This window comes from Orussus abietinus, unplaced genomic scaffold (genome assembly GCF_000612105.2).
Source record: "Orussus abietinus isolate OABI.00-Male unplaced genomic scaffold, Oabi_2.0 scaffold418, whole genome shotgun sequence".
NCBI lineage: Eukaryota > Metazoa > Arthropoda > Insecta > Hymenoptera > Orussidae > Orussus > Orussus abietinus.
In genome coordinates, this window is record NW_019394570.1 from 1 (window position 1) to 21,480 (window position 21,480).

Below are 21,480 nucleotides of genomic sequence, written 5' to 3' on the forward strand. Positions count from 1 at the left end.
GATCCTTCCCGTGAATCTCTCAACTCATCTCTGATTTGGCAGAGATGAGTTAGGAGATTGCCATAATGGTAAGCCACCACCGTCAACTGCCGCATGATATTACCATCGCGAATACGTGAGCCGCCAACGGCAACTGGTAGATAGCACAGCCGTCGCGATTGCGCGAGCCCCTACCAGAAATTCGTTGCGCCTCCCTTGGGGGCAAAAAACGGTGAAAGCTAACGTACGAAATCAGAGGGCAGCACACGATGCAATCACACGACCCTGCCCGTGAGCAATCTCCCAACTCATCTCTGTTTATACTCCATTTATTCTCGCCGAGCAATTTTCCCCTTGAATTACAGCTTGCGACAGCGTTCAATTAGGCTGCCACGGAATTATTATTCATCGAGGACGTCGAGCACGTTTCACGTTTACAGCGGAGCCGAAGTATTTACAGATTGCTCGCAGAATTGTTTCCAGAAAGCCGACGAGGCCGCCTTGGCCGAGTCAATTCTGGAAAGTTGACTGCAAAGTGTCCGAGAACACCGGATTCCAAAAATCTGGAAAATCAAAATCAGGTTATTAGGAAGTTAACTTAATTTATTAACTTTATTTGTTAACTAATTAATAACGAGGGAGACTTAACAAGTACGTAAGTTTGCCGCTCATTGGGAACGCTTTACTCACATACTGAGCGAAAAAATCACTTTCTAGAAAGAAATTCTGAGAATGAAATATAATGATTCTATAATTTTAATTCTACAACTTTCTATAATGAAATTCGGGCCGAATAGATGGCTCTAGTGGCTGCTATCCGCGAAATAAGATTGGATGAAATTAAGGTAAAATAAAGACAATATTCAAATTCTTAAGAAGATATGAAAGAGTCAGCCTATATATATCTGAGAAGTTAAATCGTTTGAGAAAGTATTTCCCGAATTGAGGGGTATCGATTAGTTTCAAATTTTACCACGGGAATATGGAGGACCTAACGTAGGTTCTGAAACACATGAAATTTCATTTTACATCCAAAATTTATTTACTTATGGACTACAACCAACATGGCGTAGTCCGGGCACGTTTTCGATGTTATGCGCGTCTTGGAAGCTTAGAATCGAAAATGAAGAGTTTCAAGACCTAGCTCGAACAATTTAAAATACCGTAGAAATGGAATATTACAGAGTCAGATGAGAAAATAAGGAAAATACTTTCACCAACGATTGCAAGAGAATGCTTGCTTGTCTTGCGGCTAACACGTGTTTTTAGAGCGAACATTTAGTTGCAGCTAAACGTCACAGATGGCGGCGCTGGTTCCTCAAAATATAAACAGTCATGAATTCATAGGATTTCGGCAGTTTTACATACATCATTTTATCATTACTTTACCGAAATGACATATAGAACCCTTCAATTCGTATAATTCTCAACGTAGACTGTAAAAGACCAACATGAATATACATGTCGGTAATGGGACGCGCCAGCTTATGTATTCCACTTGAGTATTCGAAACGGCATTGGCCCCAAAAATGGTATAGATGAATTATACTTTATCGACGTCGATTAAATTACATAGCGCCTTTCATATCCTCTTAAGGTGAAGATAAACACGTCGAGATACCTGATCGACGTCGGTAAAAAGTATTCTTCTAAATACCTACATTGTCGTCGTTCGTTTTTATATTGACAGCTATGTCGAATTATATTGAGTATTGTGGTAAATGACATACCCTATCTGTAGTTTTCGTACAATAATTATAAAGAAATCGAGGTAAAACTCCAGAAATCCTCTGGATTCATGGTTTTTTATGCCCTAATTGACTGTACAAAGCCACCCGGCGCCATCTGTGATTTTCGTGTTAACTAAATTTTCACTCCGAGACCTCGTATTACCATCGTTTTAGCATAGCAGCGCATAAGACACTTTTTTTGACTTTATCCCATTCAAATGCGAATTTCTCGATTACCAGAGTGTTCCAAATTGTCGTACAATTGTCCCAACACTTTCGTTTCTCAATTTTAGAGCCTTCAATAATTGGATATCGATAGAAATATGAGAGCCGACGTCATTTTGGTTCTGGTGTATGCTAAGTCAACAAATTATCTTTAGAAAATCCTGAATTTTGAAAGTGTCAGGACAATTCTTAATTGTTCACGAGTCATTTATCAAAGTTGCAGACTGTTCGTTCAATACTCTTAAAATAAAGTGTCTCATTCGGATTGATATGAGAGGGGTTTCACTTCACCTTAACAAACATTTCGATCGTCGCCAGCAATTGATTTCGCCTAAAAAGTAAATATTTCGCTCAGTATATGATTGTAAAAGTGAAAAGTATAATACCCGTTGGAGTGTTGCACCGTTCCTGGAATTTCTCCCTGTGGCGAGAACACTGATTTTTACGTGCTTGCAGTTCATCTGGATCAAGCCCCATGTCGTTGTAGTACTAAAAACAAAATAAATAACATGGAGATGATTCGTATGTAACGAAAGTACGTGAAATTCGTTTGGCTCCAGAAGTATATGCATAATATACAAAGTACAACGGCTTGTCTGGAAGTTATTTTTAACATACCTTAAAAGTCTACTTACGATTCAGGCCTTTTAGCAGCAGGAAAGTATACAGAGTTTATTGAAGTTTCTTTACATCTAAGATTAAGCGAAGTCAATTTATTGTGCAAAGAAAATCTGCTTACCTTTTCACACTCCCAGCAAGAGTTTCCGGCTAATTTCGCTCTCTCAGCTTTGTTCCTAACTGGCTTACTTTTGTGGGCGTATGGAATCTTTGAGATTTTCTCAGGAATTCTAGAAGAAAATATATACCCATACTGTAACGCAAGATGACACAGAGAGAAACGTAACAGTTTGTGTTCATGTTAACGGATGCTAGGGTTGTAACGGAAGTAACTTTACCAGAAGCAAGAATGAAAGCGAAAGAAAAATCCTATTCCGAATGCAAAAGTATAAATTATGTCAGATTTTTGTATACAGCGAAAGCAAATGCAAAAGTAGAAATGATGTAAAACTTTTGCATACAGCGAAAGCAAATGCAAGAGTACAAATTATGTAAAACTTTTGCATACAGCGAAAGCGAATGCAAGAGTACAAATTATCTGAAACTTTTGCATACAGCGAAAGCGAATGCAAAAGTATAAATGATGTGAAACTTTTGCATCCAGTGAAAACAGAATTAAATATTTGTTACAACCTAACGGATACAGATTGCATACAAATGACCACTCACATGTTGAAACTATCGTTCAGATCCCTCCTCACTGAAGCACGGTTATTTGATTCCTGTAGCACCTTATCAAAAGGCATCTTCGTATCTGTACAATTGTCAAATTTACTTGGCACTTCCTCCGATACAAGGTTTGAAATCTTGAAGGGGTCGTTGTTTAAACGACTTTTCTTTTTTTTACTGGTATCAGAATATAGTCGAAACGGTTTCTCCTGACGTACGGAATTAGTAGCGAATACTGATTTCAATTGTGTCGATTCGGCATTAGGCTTAAAGTTTGTCCCAATAGTATTATCATCAAATAAATTCTTATCCGATACAGAATCATTGCTATCAATCCGCTTCCGCGTCGCGTTGGTTTTCAACATCAATTTATGTTTTGTTCTGGAGGGTAGCGCCGTAGTGATTAAACTTACATCCACAATGTCATCACAGGTTGCTTCGTTGTCACTCCCGGGGCAAAACATGGTTTCCGGTTGTTTCTTTGCACTAGTTTTATCACAGATATCTTGGGTACCATCTAATGTAATCTCGTGAACATACTTATTCTTATCCTTCATGGACGAATCTCTATGCGAAACGTCAGGAAGACTGAGATCTGTTTTTGGCTCCATGGGTTGAAATATAAGTTTACTTTGTTTTAGTCTCTTTTTCCCTGTGAGCACCATATCACTAATGCAATGGTATTTGCTAAAGCTTAGTTTGGTAGAAGTATTACAGCTTTGCTCTTTAGGTGACCGTTTTGTTCTTAAAGATAACAAAGTGTTTTCAACGGCTTTCAAGACAGTCGATGCTTGTGCAGATTTACTTGCAGATGAAAAGGAGCCCGCAGTGGAAGAATCAAGCTCTTCTTTTGGTACATTCTCGTTATCGCCATCTAGTGACTTAGTTTCACCAGACAGGCCACTTTTTCTTCTTTTAAGCGGATTACAAAGGATAGGACTGCTCGGAATGTGAGATCCCACCTTCTCGATTGGCAGATTGTGCCATTGCGGAATATTGGAACAATTCAACTCTGTCATAACATCGTCAAATTTGTCAGATTTTGACGCTATTTCCTCTTTCATATTCCCACCCATTCTCGCAAGAGAATCCACCGGAACGTGTGCACAAGCTGGACAGGCATTCTTTTTCAAATCGTTCTCACCCATGAATCTGAAAAGTACGTGGTAGGAAAAATACATACAAAGACCATAGGGTATTTACGAGCTTACTTGTGTTTTGACCGTGTCAATTCATTCAGCTGAGACTCCACTACTGAAAATTTCATTTGTAGATCTTCATATCTCTTTAACAAAGCTAAGTAACTTTTCCAAACATCTGCAATAAAAAAAAAATCACTTGAATTTAATAAATAACAATCTATCCAAACATTAAACGAGTCTCCTCCACCATTTTCCTCATATTAGAACGTTAATGCTCTTTTAAAACATGACATAAACATCATACTTTCGCAAACCGATCCCAATGACCCTTTGTAGGTTAAGCCCATTTTCTGGAGAATATTATCTGATCTTTACTCAATCGCAACCCAATAATAAGACTAATCGGAAAGTTTGTACACAGCAGGACACAGAGGTGGTTCACCAAACGCGCCAACTTTCCACTCAACTCAATATTTAATAACATACATAATCAAACGATGGATAAAATTTCAAACAAATTTAACGACGCAACCTTCCTTGCATCGTCAATTTCTATAATCGACAGACAATGCAACATGAGCTGAACGTAGACTTTAATCAAACCGTAAGCTCCGCAAGACGTCTTCGAATTAATATACCTGTCTTCGAGAAAACGTTGCTCCGATCGAAGGTATCGACCTCACCTAAGGGATCCTCGAGTTCATAGGAATGATTATCGCATACGAATAGACTCGCATGAAAAATTTCTTACTGTTGCGAAGTCACGTCATGTTAATGTTAACTTCGCATGCTAACGTTCATCGTATGAACTTAAGAATAGAGTCCCAGGTGAGATACTTACCTCGGTACTGGTCGAAGGCATCGCTAAGGGTCCTCGCAAAGAGATCCGTCGCCTTGGAAGCCGACCCGTCGAGGGCGACGTCGACGCGGCTCCAGCGTGGTGACTCCATCGTCTCCGGCGAGGGTGAGGTTAGGTCTCCCATACACCGCAAACCAACCTTGTTCGGCCTTGTTATATCGTGGGTGATCGTTTTACCGAACGCTCACGCATTTTATTGGATACATCTGAAGGTGCACGCGATTGACAAACTAACAAAACTGAACGGAGCGAAGGTTATTAATCTGGATTTATCAGGTGTCTAGGTCCGGCGCAGGGTCGGCGTTCTTCCGTGGCGACTCGGAGACACACCTCGAGCTTTCCTTCTCAAGTACCTCAAAGTTCCAGCTCTTGTTTGCGGTCATTCGACTTTAAGCTCGCCACGGAGTGTCGGGGCTCTCTTCCTCGGGCCTACGCGCGCCCTTCGACCCGTAACGTGATGCCGATAGACGGTTCACGTCCTAACCTCACTCCCTTGCTCGTACCTCCGTTTCTTCAATCTAAAACAACAAACGGTTGTGTATAATGGGCACGAGCACGCGCGGATCAAGAGTTAACCTAAAATGTCAACACGCGCCGGGTATGCCGATTCACGGTCCCGCCAAAACCGAACGACCGAGCCCGATTCAAATCGCGCGCCTTCCGAGGTTGGCACACTCGACGCGCCACCTGGCGCGGGAACGGCGGAGCCTCGTCGCCGTTTAAACTCTCCGGCGCGAAACGACGCGCGCAGAGTTCGAAAATTCTCGGTAATAAATATCGAAGATAACCGTGAAACATACCGTAAGTTACCGAGAATATCGAGAATTTATGAGAACATTCACTTTCTTTTTATTTACACACTTGAGGTTCCTTCATTTACGTAACATTTCTTTTCAATGCACTTCGAAGTTCAAGCTAAAGAGTAATAAATATTGTTAAAGAATATTAATCAGAGAGTGTTATTTACTTCGAGCTATAATATTTACGTATAACTCCACGGAAATTTCACGTGATTTGACTTTGAACAGGGCCGATATTTCATTAATTCGACGGCGTAGTTCGATAAAACAAATAAAAGGTTTTGATTGGCCGTAAAAAACGTACAACGGAAATCCCCCCCGTGTTTCTCTGCAACTAATCGGAACCGCTCGTTCACTCCGTTGTAAATATTTAAATTCTCATAATTTCTCGAAAAAAGAAAAGCTTTGTAGAAATGACCGTTAAGTTACCAGGAATTTCTCATCGTTCCTGACGGAACTTACCGCGTTTAGAACTCTACGCGCATGTTTGGTCAGTCCTGGATACGTAACCAAACATTTGTTAAATTTCGATCGTGTGCTCGATTATACTAAAGATAGTTTTTAATGCGTTTACACGTTTGTCCCAAATAAGTGAAAACGTTGGATCGAACCAGGAACCTTGGCCAAGGTTGTGCAGTGACGCGTCGTTAGAACTTTTTTACGTAAAATACTCAAGGGAAGTATTTTACATAATAATACCTAATAAATTCCACGACAAAGATGGCGGGACTGTAACCTCACTTTTTCAAAGTAGTCAAGTATACATCACTAGGGAATAAACATTTTAGTAAACAAAAAAGGGTGGGAATAAAGAATGATGGTAAGTAGGAGCAAACCGTTAAAAAGGATCTACGCTTCGACGTTTGAATTTTAAGTGTATCGGGAAGAGGAACTGCGGAAACATAAAGTCCCATATTAGTGTAATTTACATCACGTATGGAGTTTGTGAAGTAAAATACCCAGTAATTTACTGTGAAGAACTACGTAAATTACCTAGGGTATTTTACTTACCCAACCCTGCTCTTCAGCGATACTGACCATTATACTACCGAGGATTTTAACGGCCAATGGCTAAGCTTGTTGAGATTTGTACGTGCCAGGTAATTTGAGTTGGATCACCGTATTAATCGATGGAAATTTCCGGCCATGCGAGTCGTGAACTCATTTAGAGCCTGAGTGCTTATCCTGACTTGGGAACTACTCAAACATTTGAGGTCAGCTCCTTTATTTACCCTTAATTATTTACACATTATTCATAGTTTATCCTGTAAATACTTTCACAGAGGGTAAACGCTAGGGCCTTATGTAAAAATCTTACACAATAAATAATTATCTTGAAGATGAATCCAAAGGGCCTATGAGTCCTTAAAAGAGGGAGAGAGAGAGAGACAGAGAGATCACAGAGGGACGAAATAACGAGTTTTAACGTAAACCAAAAATTAGCGATGAAAAGGAAAACACTTCTCATCGGAAGGGAGGTTTCGTTGGACCACCTAATAAACAAAAAAATTACCGCGATCTTTTCGGCGGCATCGATATATAACCAGGGAACAATTTGGTTACGATTATGCCCAAGTAGTGTCGGAAGAAAACTTAGATATCGACCGAGTTTCGGGGACGAATCCTTCCTATCAAGGTAACCGATAAATGAGCCGCTCAGTACACACATTGATTAACTCCATAAAACAAAAAGTTGAGAAATGCGATGAAGTAATGTAGATTCTTTTTTAAAATTCCTATTATAATATAACTTCAAATATATAATGTAGAATACATAAATACAGTTATAGTTTTCATCTAACGGTATATAAAATTAATAAGAAAGAATAGCCAAAAAATAATCGTCTGCATTTTATATCGACAAATGTTTTTGCAGGTATTAAATTTCCTCCCCTATTCCTGTATGCCAAAGATTTTGTTCCGTTATGCTTTTGTAAATTTCGTGCCCATTTATCAGGATTACGACTTCTTTTCCTCCCAATCGATGTGTTTGTTGGGGAATTTGTACCGTTGCAATCGGATGAATCCGAGAAACACGATAAACGTCTTCTTGCCCCAGACTTTCTGCTGATAAATCGTATTGAAGAATCGTCACTGCTTTCCACATCCACATTGTTATTAGTTTCATTCATCTTGATTGTAACGGTATAATATTTAGTTCTTTAAAAACAATCAGGGAGTAAGGTTGAAAAGACCAAAAAATATGTAGTCCGTGTAATATTGGTGAAGTATACCGTAACATTCAGCGTGAGAGATCACCGTTATACTAACTACCGTCTGCATTGCGCTTCTTTCTATCTGTTTGCTGATGCGATTTTATTACTCATATTGTTGAAAGGGGGAAAGCATCTTCGGCTGTTTAAAAAAAAAAGCGTCGATGTACGGCCGCAACAGATAATCCAATAATACCATACTGCCAGGTATTCGTCCACGATTTACATTAGAGTATGGAGTTAATCAAAATGGCTTCTGAAATAAATTAATGTTGCCGTTTAATGGTGTTAATCTCTATTAATCAGGAAAGATATTATAAATATAAAAAGTTATGACTATACCAAGTGCTTTCCCACCTAAATTTAAGATTTTTCAAAAAGTGGAGTTAGTCGATATGTGCACTAAGCGGCTCAAATGGCGAAGCTGGTCGAAACAATAGTGCACTAACGCGACGTCCGCTTAACACTAGAACTACCAAGTCCGGTCAAAATGATTGGTTTTAACCTTTTAATTACACCGGGGTCAGACTTGAAAATGTACCACCTGTACGAATAACTCTGCCGCAGAGGGTTAATATTTTATATGAATACGATATTCATTTGTCGCTTTCAATACATGGAAACACTTATCTATATACTAACTGGATAGCTGATATCCTACAAAATGGTGGAACGTTTTGAAGCAATCACAGAGGCCTCTGGTTAGCGGCACGTCAACTAATATCGTAGTACTTGCGCATGCGTCAAAACAACGCGCCATTCTACTGTAGATATTGTAAGAGGGGTCAAATTAATTTACTGGAAGGAAATAATTGCCATTTATATTCGAATACTTACGAGAAAAAGGATAACCGTTTTGTTTTAGTCGAAGCTTTCTCACGATATTCTCAACGAATCATTTTACACGTAAATTATGTATCTTCTGAATTCTACACTTTAAACATTTACCTTCGCGAATTCACGGTTTAAGGATTGTTATTGCCGTGGTTGACGGTTCAAAACTTTTGCGCAGGCGCACCTGTTATTTATTTAGTATCGCTGCCCACGTGTAGGAGCGCTGGGGTGCCTTTAATTCGTCAAAGTCCTCTCCGTATGGAATAAATAGGTATCAACTATTCAGTTAGTATATAGATAAGTGCATAGGAATAAAAGGGGCCACTATAGTGACAGTTCATAAAAAAATTCGATCATGCGGAAGCCACTACACTGATAAAAATCGCTGGAAATTTGCATACATTTTTACACACTTCATAACTTAAGTTTCACATAGAAAAACATAAAATGGAAGAATTGCAAATTAGAAAATGTATAAATACACCGAAGGTATATTTATCGTATTCGTGCATTTTTACTTGAGTTTAATGCAATGTACATTATAATATTTTATAATGTAACACAGATGCCGAATGTGATATTACAAGAACAATGTAATTTTTCTGCAATTTATCCTGGCATCAAAAGAACCAATGATTGAGTATGTACATTTACATGGGCATTTTTATCAGTGTATAGTGGCGTTTCGTAATTAAAGGGTTAAATGGCCCACCACAGTCCAAAAAATCCACCGGTAGTTCTAGTATTAATATCATCGTACTTGAATTATTCCCCCCACAGTGGCGTACATTGTAATTACACACTCATACTGATACACTTGCGCGTCCTCACGTTGGGCATTTGAAACGAAACAACGCGAAATAGTACTTTAAAGTGCCTGCTTTTGATGGGAAACATTGAGATAAATTCTTCAACGTCTCTCCACCTTTGCCATGATGTGTTGATATACTTGAAAGAGCTATATTACACATATTTATCGAGTGATCACAGTCTTCCCCAGCGGTCTTAACGTTTCATATCGGATAGGCATCTCGGAGCATCGTTATAGAAACAAAATAATGCAACCGATAAATTCAAAGTCACGGTTTAAAGAGACATCTCACGCGTTGAACCTCCCGGAAGGATGCCTCGTTTTCATACATGCGGAAAGCACGCGGAATCAACGCGGAATAAGCTGTCTAAAAGGCATTCCGCGTAATGACGTGACGAGTCGAATATTTTAACTCGTTAAACTCGAGTCAAACATGTATTCTAGTCAACTCGAGTAATTCTTATTGTAACTAGAGTTTATGGTACAAACGAATTCGAGTTACTAGGGTAAGGGTGAGAACGAGTTACGAGAGTAAAAGTGAGACCGAGTTACTCGCACTGACACACCAATCGCGCCTTATTTATTTATTCGAGTAATCGTCATTCGAATCGTTTTACTCTCTAACTCGCCATTGACTCGACACATCGCGCCGAATATATGCGGCTTTGAGACGTCGACATAAGTTGGTAATATTCGAGTAACTCGAGTCGATGAAGTACTTGTCTCGTTATATCGCTTTGACTCGAGTCGTCGCTAATCGAGTCTTTTTACTTTCCAATTTGCAATTGATTCGACCCATCGCGCCGAATATATGCGGGGTTGAGATGTTGACTCGAGTTAGAAAATGTTCGAGTAACTCGAGTCGATGAAGTACTCGACTCGTTATATCGCTTTGACTCGAGTCGCCGCTAATCGAGTCTTTTTACTTTCCAATTCGCAATTGATTCAACTCCTCGCGCCAAATATATGCGGTATTGCGTCGTTGATTCGAGTTGGCAACGTTCGAGTAATTCGAGTCGATGAACTACTCGATTCGTTATATCGTTTCGACTCGAGTCGTCGCTAATCGAGTCGTTTTACTCTCCCATTTGTCATTGACTCAACACATCGCGCCGAATATATGCGGCTTTGAGACGTCGACTTGAGTAGGTAATATTCGAGTAACTCGAGTCGATGAACTACTCGATTCGTTATATCGCTTCGACTCGAGTCGTCGCTAATCGAGTCTTTTTACTTTCCAATTCGCAATTGACTCGACTCATCGCGCCGAATATATCCGGCTTCGAGTGGGAAATGTTTGAGTAACTCGAGTCGATTAAGTACTCGACTTGTTACATCGCTTTGATTCGCATCGCCGTTAATCGCGTCGATTTACTCAGCAACTTGTTATTGACTCGACTCATCGCGCCGAATATATTCGGCGTTGACTCCACTTGGCAATGTTCGAGTAACTCAATTCGATGAAGTACTCGACTCGTTACATCGCCTCGATTCGGGTCGCCGTTAATCGAGTCGATTGACTCACGAACTTGTTATTGACTCGACTCATCGCGCCGAATATATGCGGCATTGAGACGCAGACTCGAATCCAAACTCGAGTTGGCAACGCTTTCGAATCCAAGTAACTCGAGTTGGTAAAGTATTCGACTCGTCACATCACTGATTTTGTTTTAGTTCATGTAAGATCACCGAAGTTAAGCGACGTCGGGCGCGGTCACTCCTTGGATGGGACCACCAAGGAAGGGCATCGCGCAGCGTTGGCGAAAAAACAATGGTACCTTGGCCCTTAGTAAAGAAGGACCAAAATCCAAACAGACAACATACAAATAATGCGAGAGTACCGAGTACGTGACCTAAGGGACAGTCAAAGTCGAGATGGCGGTCGATCGGGATTAAGAACCGAAAGCCGAGGTCGGGAAAAGGGCCTTCGGGTCCAGGGGGTGTTTACCTGGGGGTCGGGTGATAGCAGGGGAGGGGTCGTAGGTATCCAGTCCGTATCGCAACATGAGGGCGGAGAGGGCGTTACGGACCCCCGCGGTCGCCAGGTGAGAGCACCTTCCCACGGGAACCGCGTCGTCGCCGGCGTACTCGGCATGGGCGTCGAAGCTGCCCTCCACCGTCGGCCACGTCGAGTCCTGGCCTCCTGCAATCACGGGATACCTCCGAGAGGCCGCCTAGCTTTTTCTGAGTATCTCTGCCGACGCGTCGTCAGCACGGCCCCGGAACCGAGGACGGCGCCCTCTGGGCCCTTAAGGCGATGCGAAAGTGGCGTCAAAGAGGTTTCTCGTTTATGATACTTTTCTCCGAACCGAGTGTACCGAATCGTTTCAAACTTGACAATGTAAATATGGAGTTTATAAAGAAGGTCCTGGCACCCATAAATTTTGAATTTTTTAATAATTTGTTTATAGACATTTGCGAAATTGTTTGTAAAAAATGAAATTCCATGTGTGTCAGGACCTTCCTTATAGCTTCCACGTTCACGTTGTAATGTTTGAAACGATTCGGTTCACCCAGTTCGTAGAAAAGTTTCATAAACGAGACTTCTCCACGGCACTTTGACATCACCTTAATCGTTTGGGTGCCATGTGGCGCGATCGCGTTTCTTCTATCCTATGTCCAAAAATGCCGGCACTCTAGGCCAGCACTATCGTGTCGCTTGACAATTTTGGATTCGGAAACAGCAAAGACCTGTGGCACTCAAAGGGTTAAGGGGATGTGAAAGTGGCATCCGAAAGCTCAATTGTTCATGAAACTTTTCTGCGAGGTGGATGTACCGAATCCTTTTAAACTTTACAACGTGAACATGGAGGCTATAAGGAAGGTGCTGACACTCAAGAAATTTCATTTTGTATAAAAAACTTGAAAAATATCAATAAGCAAATTTAAAAACAATTGAAGTTTCATGGGTGTCAGAACCTTCCTTATAGTCTCCGTACTCACATTGTCGAGTTTGAAACTATTCGGTACGCTCAGTTTGGAGAAAAGCGTCATAAATGAGATTGAAGAAATTTCATTTAGTATAAAAAACTTGAAAAATATCAATAAACAAATTAAAAAAAAAATTGAAATTTCATGGGTGTCAGGACCTTCCTTATAGTCTCCGTACTCACATTGTCGAGTTTGAAACTATTCGGTACACTCAAGTTCGGAGGAAAGCTTCATAAATGAGATTCCTTTGACGCCACTTTCACATCCCCTTAATGCAACAATTTGTTTTTTAATTTCTTCCGATTTAAAGTCCGTGTCTCGAGCACCTTTCTGCATCGTGGGGCCCTGACTGGCGGCGGTCCGCTCGTTTCTGGGCCCGGGACGACCTAGGGCAGAATGGGCCTCGTCGAGCGGGACTTACCCGGGGCCGGTGCGGTGGCCGGCGCCGCGGCTCCTCCTCCCGGGCCGGCCGACGTCGAGGGTGGCGGAGGGTTGAAGACCGGCAGGTGCGACTCCAGCTGGCCGCTAGGCCGCCCGTTCCCGGCGGCCAGGCGAAGCTCCGTGTGCAGCTCGCCCAGTAGCTGAACCACCTTCGGGTCGCTCTGTCGGGACGGAAGCGGACGAGGTGAGGGCGACTCGGACTGCCCGGCACGTATTTGCTCCGACACGTGTCGGTGGCGATCCGACTAAATGTTGCAAATGTTGATTTGGTCCATCCGACACGTATTGGTCCCGACGCGCACCGGTGCCCATCCGACAAAACGTTGCAAAAAGGTAATGTGGTCGGTCCAACACGTATTGGCTCCGATACGTGTCGGTACCGATCAGACTAAATGTTGCAAATGTTGATTCGGTCTATCCGACACGTATTGGTCCCGACGCGCACCGGTGCCCATCCGACAAAACGTTGCAAAAGGTAATGCGGTCGGTCCAACACGTATCGATTTCGACACGCACCGGTACCCATCCGACAAAATGTTGCACAAGGTAATGCGTCGGTCCTACACGTACTGGTTCCGACGCGCACCAGTGCTCATCCGACAAAACGTTGCAAAAGGTAATGCGGTTGGTCCGACACGTATTGGTTTCGACACGCACCGGTGCCCATCCGACTAAATGTTGCAAATGTTGATTCGTTCTATCCGACACGTATTGGTCCCGACGCGCACCAGTGCCCATCCGACAAAACGTTGCAAAAGGTAATGCGGTCGGTCCGACACGTATCGATTTCGACACGCACCGGTACCCATCCGACAAAATGTTGCACAACGTAATGCGTCGGTCCTACACGTACTGGTTCCGACGCGCACCAGTGCCCATCCGACAAAACGTTGCAAAAGTTGATCCAATCTATCCGACACGTATCGGTGCAAATCCGCTAAAACGTTGCAAAAGTTCATTTGGTCTGTCCAACGCGTATCAGTGCCGCTCCGACAAAACGTTGCAAAAATTGATACGGTCTGACACATATCAGTTCCAATGCGTACCGGTGTCGACCCGACAAAACGTTGCAAAAGTTGATACGGTCCGACACGTATCAGTTCCAACGCATGTCGGTGCCGATCTGACAAAACGTTGCAAAGGTTACTTAGGTCGGTCCGACACGTATCGATTCCGACGCGTACCTGTGTCAATCCGCCAAAACGTTGCAAAAGTTGATTCGGTCTGTCCAACGCGTATCAGTGCCGATCCGACAAAACGTTGCAAAAATTGATACGGTCTGACACATATCAGTTCCAATGCGTACCGGTGTCGACCCGAAAAAACGTCGCAAAAGTTAATTCGGTCTGTCCAACACGTATCGATTTCGACGCACTCCGGTGCCGATCTGAAAAAACGTTGCAAAAGTGGATACGGTCTGTCCAACACGTATCAGTTCCAACGCATGTCGGTGCCGACTCGAAAAAATGTTGCAAAAGTTGATTCGATCGATCCGACGCGTATCTGAACTGATACACACCGAATGCAATGAATCTACCTATAAATGTTTGAGTGCCAGACGACGCAATCGCTTTTCTCCTTTCCAGTCTCTATAAATGCCACCTTATCAATTCACATTGTTGAACTGACTGCAGGCTCAGATTTTGCCGATCCGCGTCATTATCATTAAGGCTTCCACACATACCTCGCATAGCAGTAACAGTAAGCACAGCAGTAAAGGCTGGCCAGTCAAATAGTTATCTTTAAGGTGATATGAAAGGCGCTGAGAAATTTAATTGACATCAATCCAATAATATTCATCTATGTCCGTTTTGGTGGGTAACGCCATTTTGGATACTCAAGTGGTAACAAGCGTCGCCTATCGGTACACACAATTCTGAGAATACTTTCACAAATAATTTGACCTCTCAAGTATATATAATATATAANTTGTTCTGTGCCGTATTTAAAATCTGCATACGCGTTCCTCTTTGCCGATAGAGAACATTCGCCCCTTTGAAAGCAGGTCCATGACGCAAGGGAACCGTGCCTCCTTTTCGACCATGGCGTGAAACATCTCCCTGCGCATCTCTATTAATTCTCTATTAATAGTGAATATACATCTCTATTAATAGTGATTATTGCTTCCTCTATGTTGATCATACATTAACGGGGAGATGTTATATAATATATAATATATAGGCTGACCCTTTCATATCACCTTAACCCTTTCGCTGGGGATCACAAATACATATATACGTCCTTTAGCCCTTTCGATATCAGGAGTGACTATAACCACCCTTCGTCGCACGCTCGCCATATTTACTATATATTATTATCACCCGTTATCATTTTTTTAACTGAAATTTTACATTGGTTCATAATTTACATCTAACTGTTTTACTTTGTTTTTCTTTTTACTTTTTAACTGTAGTGAACTTCTCTTATACCTGGTCCTTCTATTGCAGCGCTGTACAGTAGACTCCCATATAACACGTTTAATATATTACGCGTTGAATGAAATTGTGTTATACGAGAATTTTCCTCGAATAATGTAAATAATATGCAGGAAGTAATATAAGGAGATATAACGCCACGAATTAAAATCGTTCCCACTTTAGGGGTCCAAGATCATCACATTTTTTTCGATCTAGTGCCGACAGCGCCTTCGATAAAATGTTGCAATTCAAAATTATCGTATGCTAAAGTATCCCCTAGTCTTTATCATGTTAAAAACATCACATTCTGAATATATTACGCGGATTATCGTTTCGCTTCGCGTACCTTAATTGCAAGATTAAACGCGTTTTAGGTCATTTATGTCGATAGGACACATGTTGGTCACGTAAGATCGGAATTCCCTCATTTTCCGCAAGTAGCGCTCGCATCGTTAGATTAGCGAAAATGACTTTCTGTGGAATCCATCATAGGCGTTTAGTCTTCTTATACTACTTAATGATGACCATGAAGTGGTATAAGGAGATTCAATGCCACGTACTAAAATCGTCCCCAATTTAGCGGTCCAAGATCATCAAATTTTTTTCGATCTAGTGCCGACAGCGCCTTCGATAAAATGTTGCAATTCAAAATTATCGTATGCTAAAGTATCCCCTAGTCTTTATCATGTTAAAAACATCACATTCTGAACATATTACGCGGATTATCGTTTCGCTTTGCGTACCTTAATTGCAAGATTAAACGCGTTTTAGGTCATTTATGTCGATAGGAAACATTTTAGTCACGTAGGATTGAAGTTCCCTCGTTTTCCGCAAGGGGCGCTAGCATCGTTACATCGGCGAAAATCTGAGCTCCTAGGTCCCAATGCTGAGGCCACTTTCTGAGGAACCGACGATAGGCGATATGTCTCCTTATCCTACTTCATGATAATACGTTTGGGATGACAACCGTTAAATGCAATTTGTTTTCGTGCAAACAAAACAATTACGCAACAGAAGGAACCAATAACGATGGAGACAAGTTATGCTTGACTAAAGTAAACGGGAAATTCTCGCATTCTGTTATACAGCGTTGTACAAGAATCGTTTTTCCTTTTTTTATACAAAAGCATCGGAGAATATCCGTACAGCGGAAGTATACTAACGGAAGTGTACTGGCGAATCGCACGGCAGTATCGAAAGGGCTAGGAGCGGCATTGATTTTATTCTAGTGGTAGTTTATTAAATATTTATTTGCACTTCTGTTGTTCCTAACGAGTAATAGTAAAAACAAGTAGATGTCCGGCGCCAAAAGGTACAGGCGTCCCTCAATTTACGCGAAGTATCCGTTCCACGTGGATTCGTTTTGCAGAAATGAAAATCGCGGAAATGAAGTCTGTCAGTAGAGAAGAAAAACAATATTGGAAATGAAAGCTAGGACAGATAAATTTCCGAAATACATATTTATTTCAACTAGCTTAATGAAAAAGAGTAATGAGGTTTCAAGGCTGCGTAAATTGTGTTACAATGTACCGCGTAAATTGAGGGAGGGATGTATCCACTGTACATAGGTAGGGACATTCAAAGCTTTCCGCCCGAAAAGGGGTAAAGCGAGGTATGTGCGACGGGCCTTACCGTTTAACGAGGTTATAAACAGAAAAAATAGGGCAATCGCGCCGTTTGCCATTTTTCAAACTGGAATTAGAGAAGCGCGACCGCGCCGATTGGTACTTTTCGACAAGATTTCTTTAATACTCTTGCCACTCAAACGGTTAAGCCCCGTTTACATTATTACAGACAGGGGAGTACGGAGATAGAATGGGTACCATTTCGTTACTAGCACAATGGAAACACCTACGAATAGTGAGATGAGAGGACAAATGCAGGAGATGGTGATATAAAGTGGGTAACATCTTCCCGCTCATCTCTGTTGATAGCGATTCTCTATGTTAATCATAAATGAACGGGGAGATGTTTCCCGCCATCGTTTGAAAGGAAGGCGCGGCCCATGGCGCCCTCTACGCTCTTCACCCCTGTGTAAAAATTGGAACTACTTTCAAAGGGGCGATATCTTCGCGATCGGTTAAACAGGGTATGCCGCGCTGTAATGTCCACCACCCACGCATAAGAACTTTATTTAATATTCGTAGTCTTCTTTCCTAATCTACATAGACCCGGATACCGAAAACGAATATGCGCTAAGTTCATCCTATCTGTTCTGTGCCGTATTTAAAATCTGCATACGCGTTCCTCTTTGCCGATAGAGAACATTCGCCCCTTTGAAAGCAGGTCCATGACGCAAGGGAACCGTGCCTCCTTTTCGACCATAGCGTGAAACATCTCCCTGCGCATCTCAATTAATTCTCTATTAATAGTGAATATACATCTCTATTAATAGTGATTATTGCTTCCTCTATGTTGATCATACATTAACGGGGAGATGTTTCCCGCCATCGTTTGAAAGGAAGGCGCGGCCCATAGCACCCTCTACGCTCTTCACCCCTGTGTAAAAATTGGAACTACTTTCAAAGGGGCGAAATCTTCGCGATCGGTTAAACAGGGTATACATGCGAGCCGCGTCGTAACCTCCTCCACCCACGCATAAAAACTTGATTTGGTATTCGTAGTCTTTTTTCCCAACCTACACAAACCCTGATACCGAAAACCAAAAGGCGATAACTTCATTCTATTTATCCTGTGCCGTATTTAAAATCTGCATACGCGTTCTTCTTTGCCGATAGAGAACATTCGCCCCTTTGAAAGCAGGTCCATGACGCAAGGGAACCGTGCCTCCTTTTCGACCATAGCGTGAAACATCTCCCTGCGCATCTCAATTAATTCTCTATTAATAGTGAATATACATCTCTATTAATAGTGATTATTGCTTCCTCTATGTTGATCATAGATGAACGGGGAGATGTTTCCTGCCATCGTTTGAAAGGAAGGCGCGGCCCATAGCACCCTCTACGCTCTTCACCCCCGTGTAAAAATTGGAACTACTTTCAAAGGAAATCGGTAAAACAGGGTATGCGTGCGTGCCGCCCCGTAACCTCCACCACCTACACATAAGAACTTTATTTGATATTTATAGTCTTCTTTCCCAACCTACACAAACCCTGATACCGAAAACCAAAAGGCGATAACTCCATCCTATCTGTTTTGAAAAAATCTGCATACGCGTTCTTCTTTACTGATAGAGAACATTCGCCCCTTTGAAAGCAGGTCCATGACGCAAGGGAACCGAGCCTCCTTTTCGACCATAGCGTGAAACATCTCCCCGCTCATCTCTGACTCCACCGATGTAGGGTGTCGTTGGGCACTTCGTTCCCCTGGAAGCGCGACTCGGACTCGACTACGGTCGCCTCTCGGGTCGGGCCGAGGGCCGCGCAAACGTCCGGCCGTTCTCGGCTACCTCGTTGTCCGAGCGCAGCGACATGAGGTCGTCCACGCGGACGGGCTTGCCCTGGCTCAGGGCATTCGTCAGCAGAGTCAGTCTCCGGGCCAGGCTGTCGTCGCTGGTCCCGCAGACCCCGGGACCGGCGTCCTGGTGGCCCGTCGACGGCGGTACCCGCGGCTTCACGGCTGGGGGGCTGTTGAAGTAGTACGGAGAGGGCGACACCGCGAAGGGGCCTCCTTGCTGGAAGAGGTTCTCCGGCCCGAAGTGGCCCGGCTCTCCTGGCATCCTGCTCCCGTGAGAGTTGTACCCGGCCTCCATCTTCAGCCGCTTCGACGACCTGGAAAAGCACACGTGTCACGACCACTGATTCGGCTATGGCTAGGCTACACCCTGAGAGAAAAATTCAATTTCTTGGGAATTATCCTGACACTTTGAAAATTTGGATTTTAGACAAAAAGGAAAATTGTTAACTTAGCCCGGACTAGAACCAAAATGGCGTCGAGCTCTCATGTTTCGATCGATATATTCAATTATTGAAGGCTCTGATATGAGAAAGGGAAGGGTCAGGACAATTGTACGACTTTTTACGACACTCTGGTAATCGAGACACTCGCATTTGAACCAGATATAGGCAAACAAGTGTCTTATGCGGTGCTGTGCTAAAACGATGGTAATATGAGGTCTCGGAGTGAAAATTTAGTTGACACGGAAATCACAGATGGCGCAGGGGGTCCCTCTGCAGTCAACTAGGGCGTCAAAAACCATGAATCCGGGGGATTTCTGAAGTTTTACTTCGATTTGTTTGTAATTATTGGACGGAAACGACATATAGAGTGCCATTTAGGACAATGCCCAATATAATTAGAAAATGCTGTCAATACATGTACGAACGTCGGTAACGTAAGTATTTAGAAGGATCCTTTTTACCAACGTCGAGCAAACTTCTCGACGGGTTTCACTTCACCTTAATGGACTAGTCTCTATAAATAAATTCGACTCTTAAGCTCTAATCCTCCTCTATCGAAGAGGCGACCCTCGACTTTCTGCAGGCTCCGGTAAGACCTCGTTAACGCGCGTAATGAAATGGTTGCATTGAGGTCGATCATGTGTATCTAATCACTAATGCCAACGCGATAACGCCTATCAGCTAGATATGAAACTTTCCGGCCATTTGTCTCCTCGTCTCTATGCAGTGCGACGATGTCGAGAGTTCGTCCTAAAATAATCGAGAGTTTGTTCTAAAAATAGTCGAGAGTTCCTCCCGACAATAGTCGAGAGTTCATCCTAAAAATAGTCGAGAGTTCCTCCCGAAAATAGTCGAGAGTTCGTCCTGAAAATAGTCGAGAGTTCCTCCCGAAAATAGTCGAGAGTTTGTTCTAAAAATAGTCGAGAGTTCCTCCCGACAATAGTCGAGAGTTCGTTCTGAAAATAGTCGAGAGTTCCTCCCGAAAATAGTCGAGAGTTCGTCCTGAAAATAGTCGAGTTTCTCCCGAAAATAGTCGAGAGTTCGTCCTAAAAATAGTCGAGAGTTTGTCCTATAAATTGTCGAGAATGCGTCCTAAAAATTGTCGAAAGTTCGTCATAAAAATAGTTGAGAGTTTGTCCTAAAAATAGTAGAAAGTTCGTCCTAAAAATAGTCTATAGTTCGTCCCAAAAATAGTCGAGAGTTCGTCCTAAAAATAGTCGCGAGTCTGAACAAAGGGGTTCAATCATCTCCAGTCCGGTGAACAAAGCAGTTTATTTAAACGAAAAATTATGAATATATAAAATTGTTCACTTGAGAGGGGCAATTTCAATGGAGCTCGATTAAAAAATTCGGGAGGATCTCTCAGACTTGGCATAAATATTCGTTTTTTTTTTTTACAAAAAGCCCAACCCAATGATTTTAACCGGTTTACACCATATTTGCTGGGTTACTTTGTTGCCTAAAAAACAGTGGTTCAAACCTCGTTTAAATCATATTTAACCCACGTTCTTTCCATTGTTTTATCCCGAATATGCGTAGGAACGAAAATATGTTTGAATGCTATTTAGATAGGTTGGAATTTATTCTAACCCTTTCGCTACTAAGAGCGCCTAAAGTTTGATCCAATATTGCCTGCACGGTCAGACGAATTTCGCCCATATGTCGAAATGGCTCCCTGTTCAAAGTGTTAACTTGCATGGATGTGAGTGGAACGCATGTGTAATTACAGGATGCATACAACATTAGAATAAATTCTACACTACATACATCCTGATGTATTTCATAAGATGGTTTTAACCGGTTAAAATCCCTCGATTTATTTATAATTATTATACGGAAACGAAATACGTAGTATGCCATTTAGTACAATACCCAATATAATTCGACACAGCTGTCAATATAAAAACGAAAGTCGGCAACGGAGGTATTTAGAAAAATCTTCTTTACCGAC

General features: G+C 42.2%; 2 protein-coding genes across 11 annotated transcripts in view; both read right to left on the minus strand.

The window, feature by feature from the left end:
- Positions 1-202: 202 nt before the first annotated feature.
- Positions 203-5,377, minus strand: LOC105700148 (the record flags this gene model as incomplete). Its single annotated transcript, XM_012425777.2, is given in 6 exon segments — positions 203-542; positions 2,321-2,423; positions 2,674-2,782; positions 3,222-4,373; positions 4,433-4,538; positions 5,205-5,377. Coding segments are annotated over 6 exon segments (1,665 nt in total). The 5' UTR covers positions 5,347-5,377.
- Positions 5,378-5,604: 227 nt separating this feature from the next.
- The window catches only part of LOC105700147 (cyclin-dependent kinase 12), a 49,522-nt gene continuing 33,646 nt past the window's right edge, over positions 5,605-21,480 (minus strand). For 7 of the 10 annotated variants that reach the window (XM_012425772.2, XM_012425771.2, XM_012425769.2 and 4 more), the window contains exons 11-13: positions 19,079-19,400; positions 13,233-13,413; positions 9,892-12,023 (exon numbers count right to left, since the gene is read on the minus strand). In XM_012425772.2, the coding sequence (XP_012281195.1) occupies positions 11,773-12,023; positions 13,233-13,413; positions 19,079-19,400 (754 nt within the window). In that variant the 3' untranslated portion in view covers positions 9,892-11,772. Of the gene's footprint in view, positions 5,741-9,891; positions 12,024-13,232; positions 13,414-14,366; positions 14,640-19,078; positions 19,401-21,480 lie in introns of those variants that run through there. The other 3 variants (XM_023432740.1, XM_012425775.1, XM_012425774.2) reach the window with 3 other exon arrangements.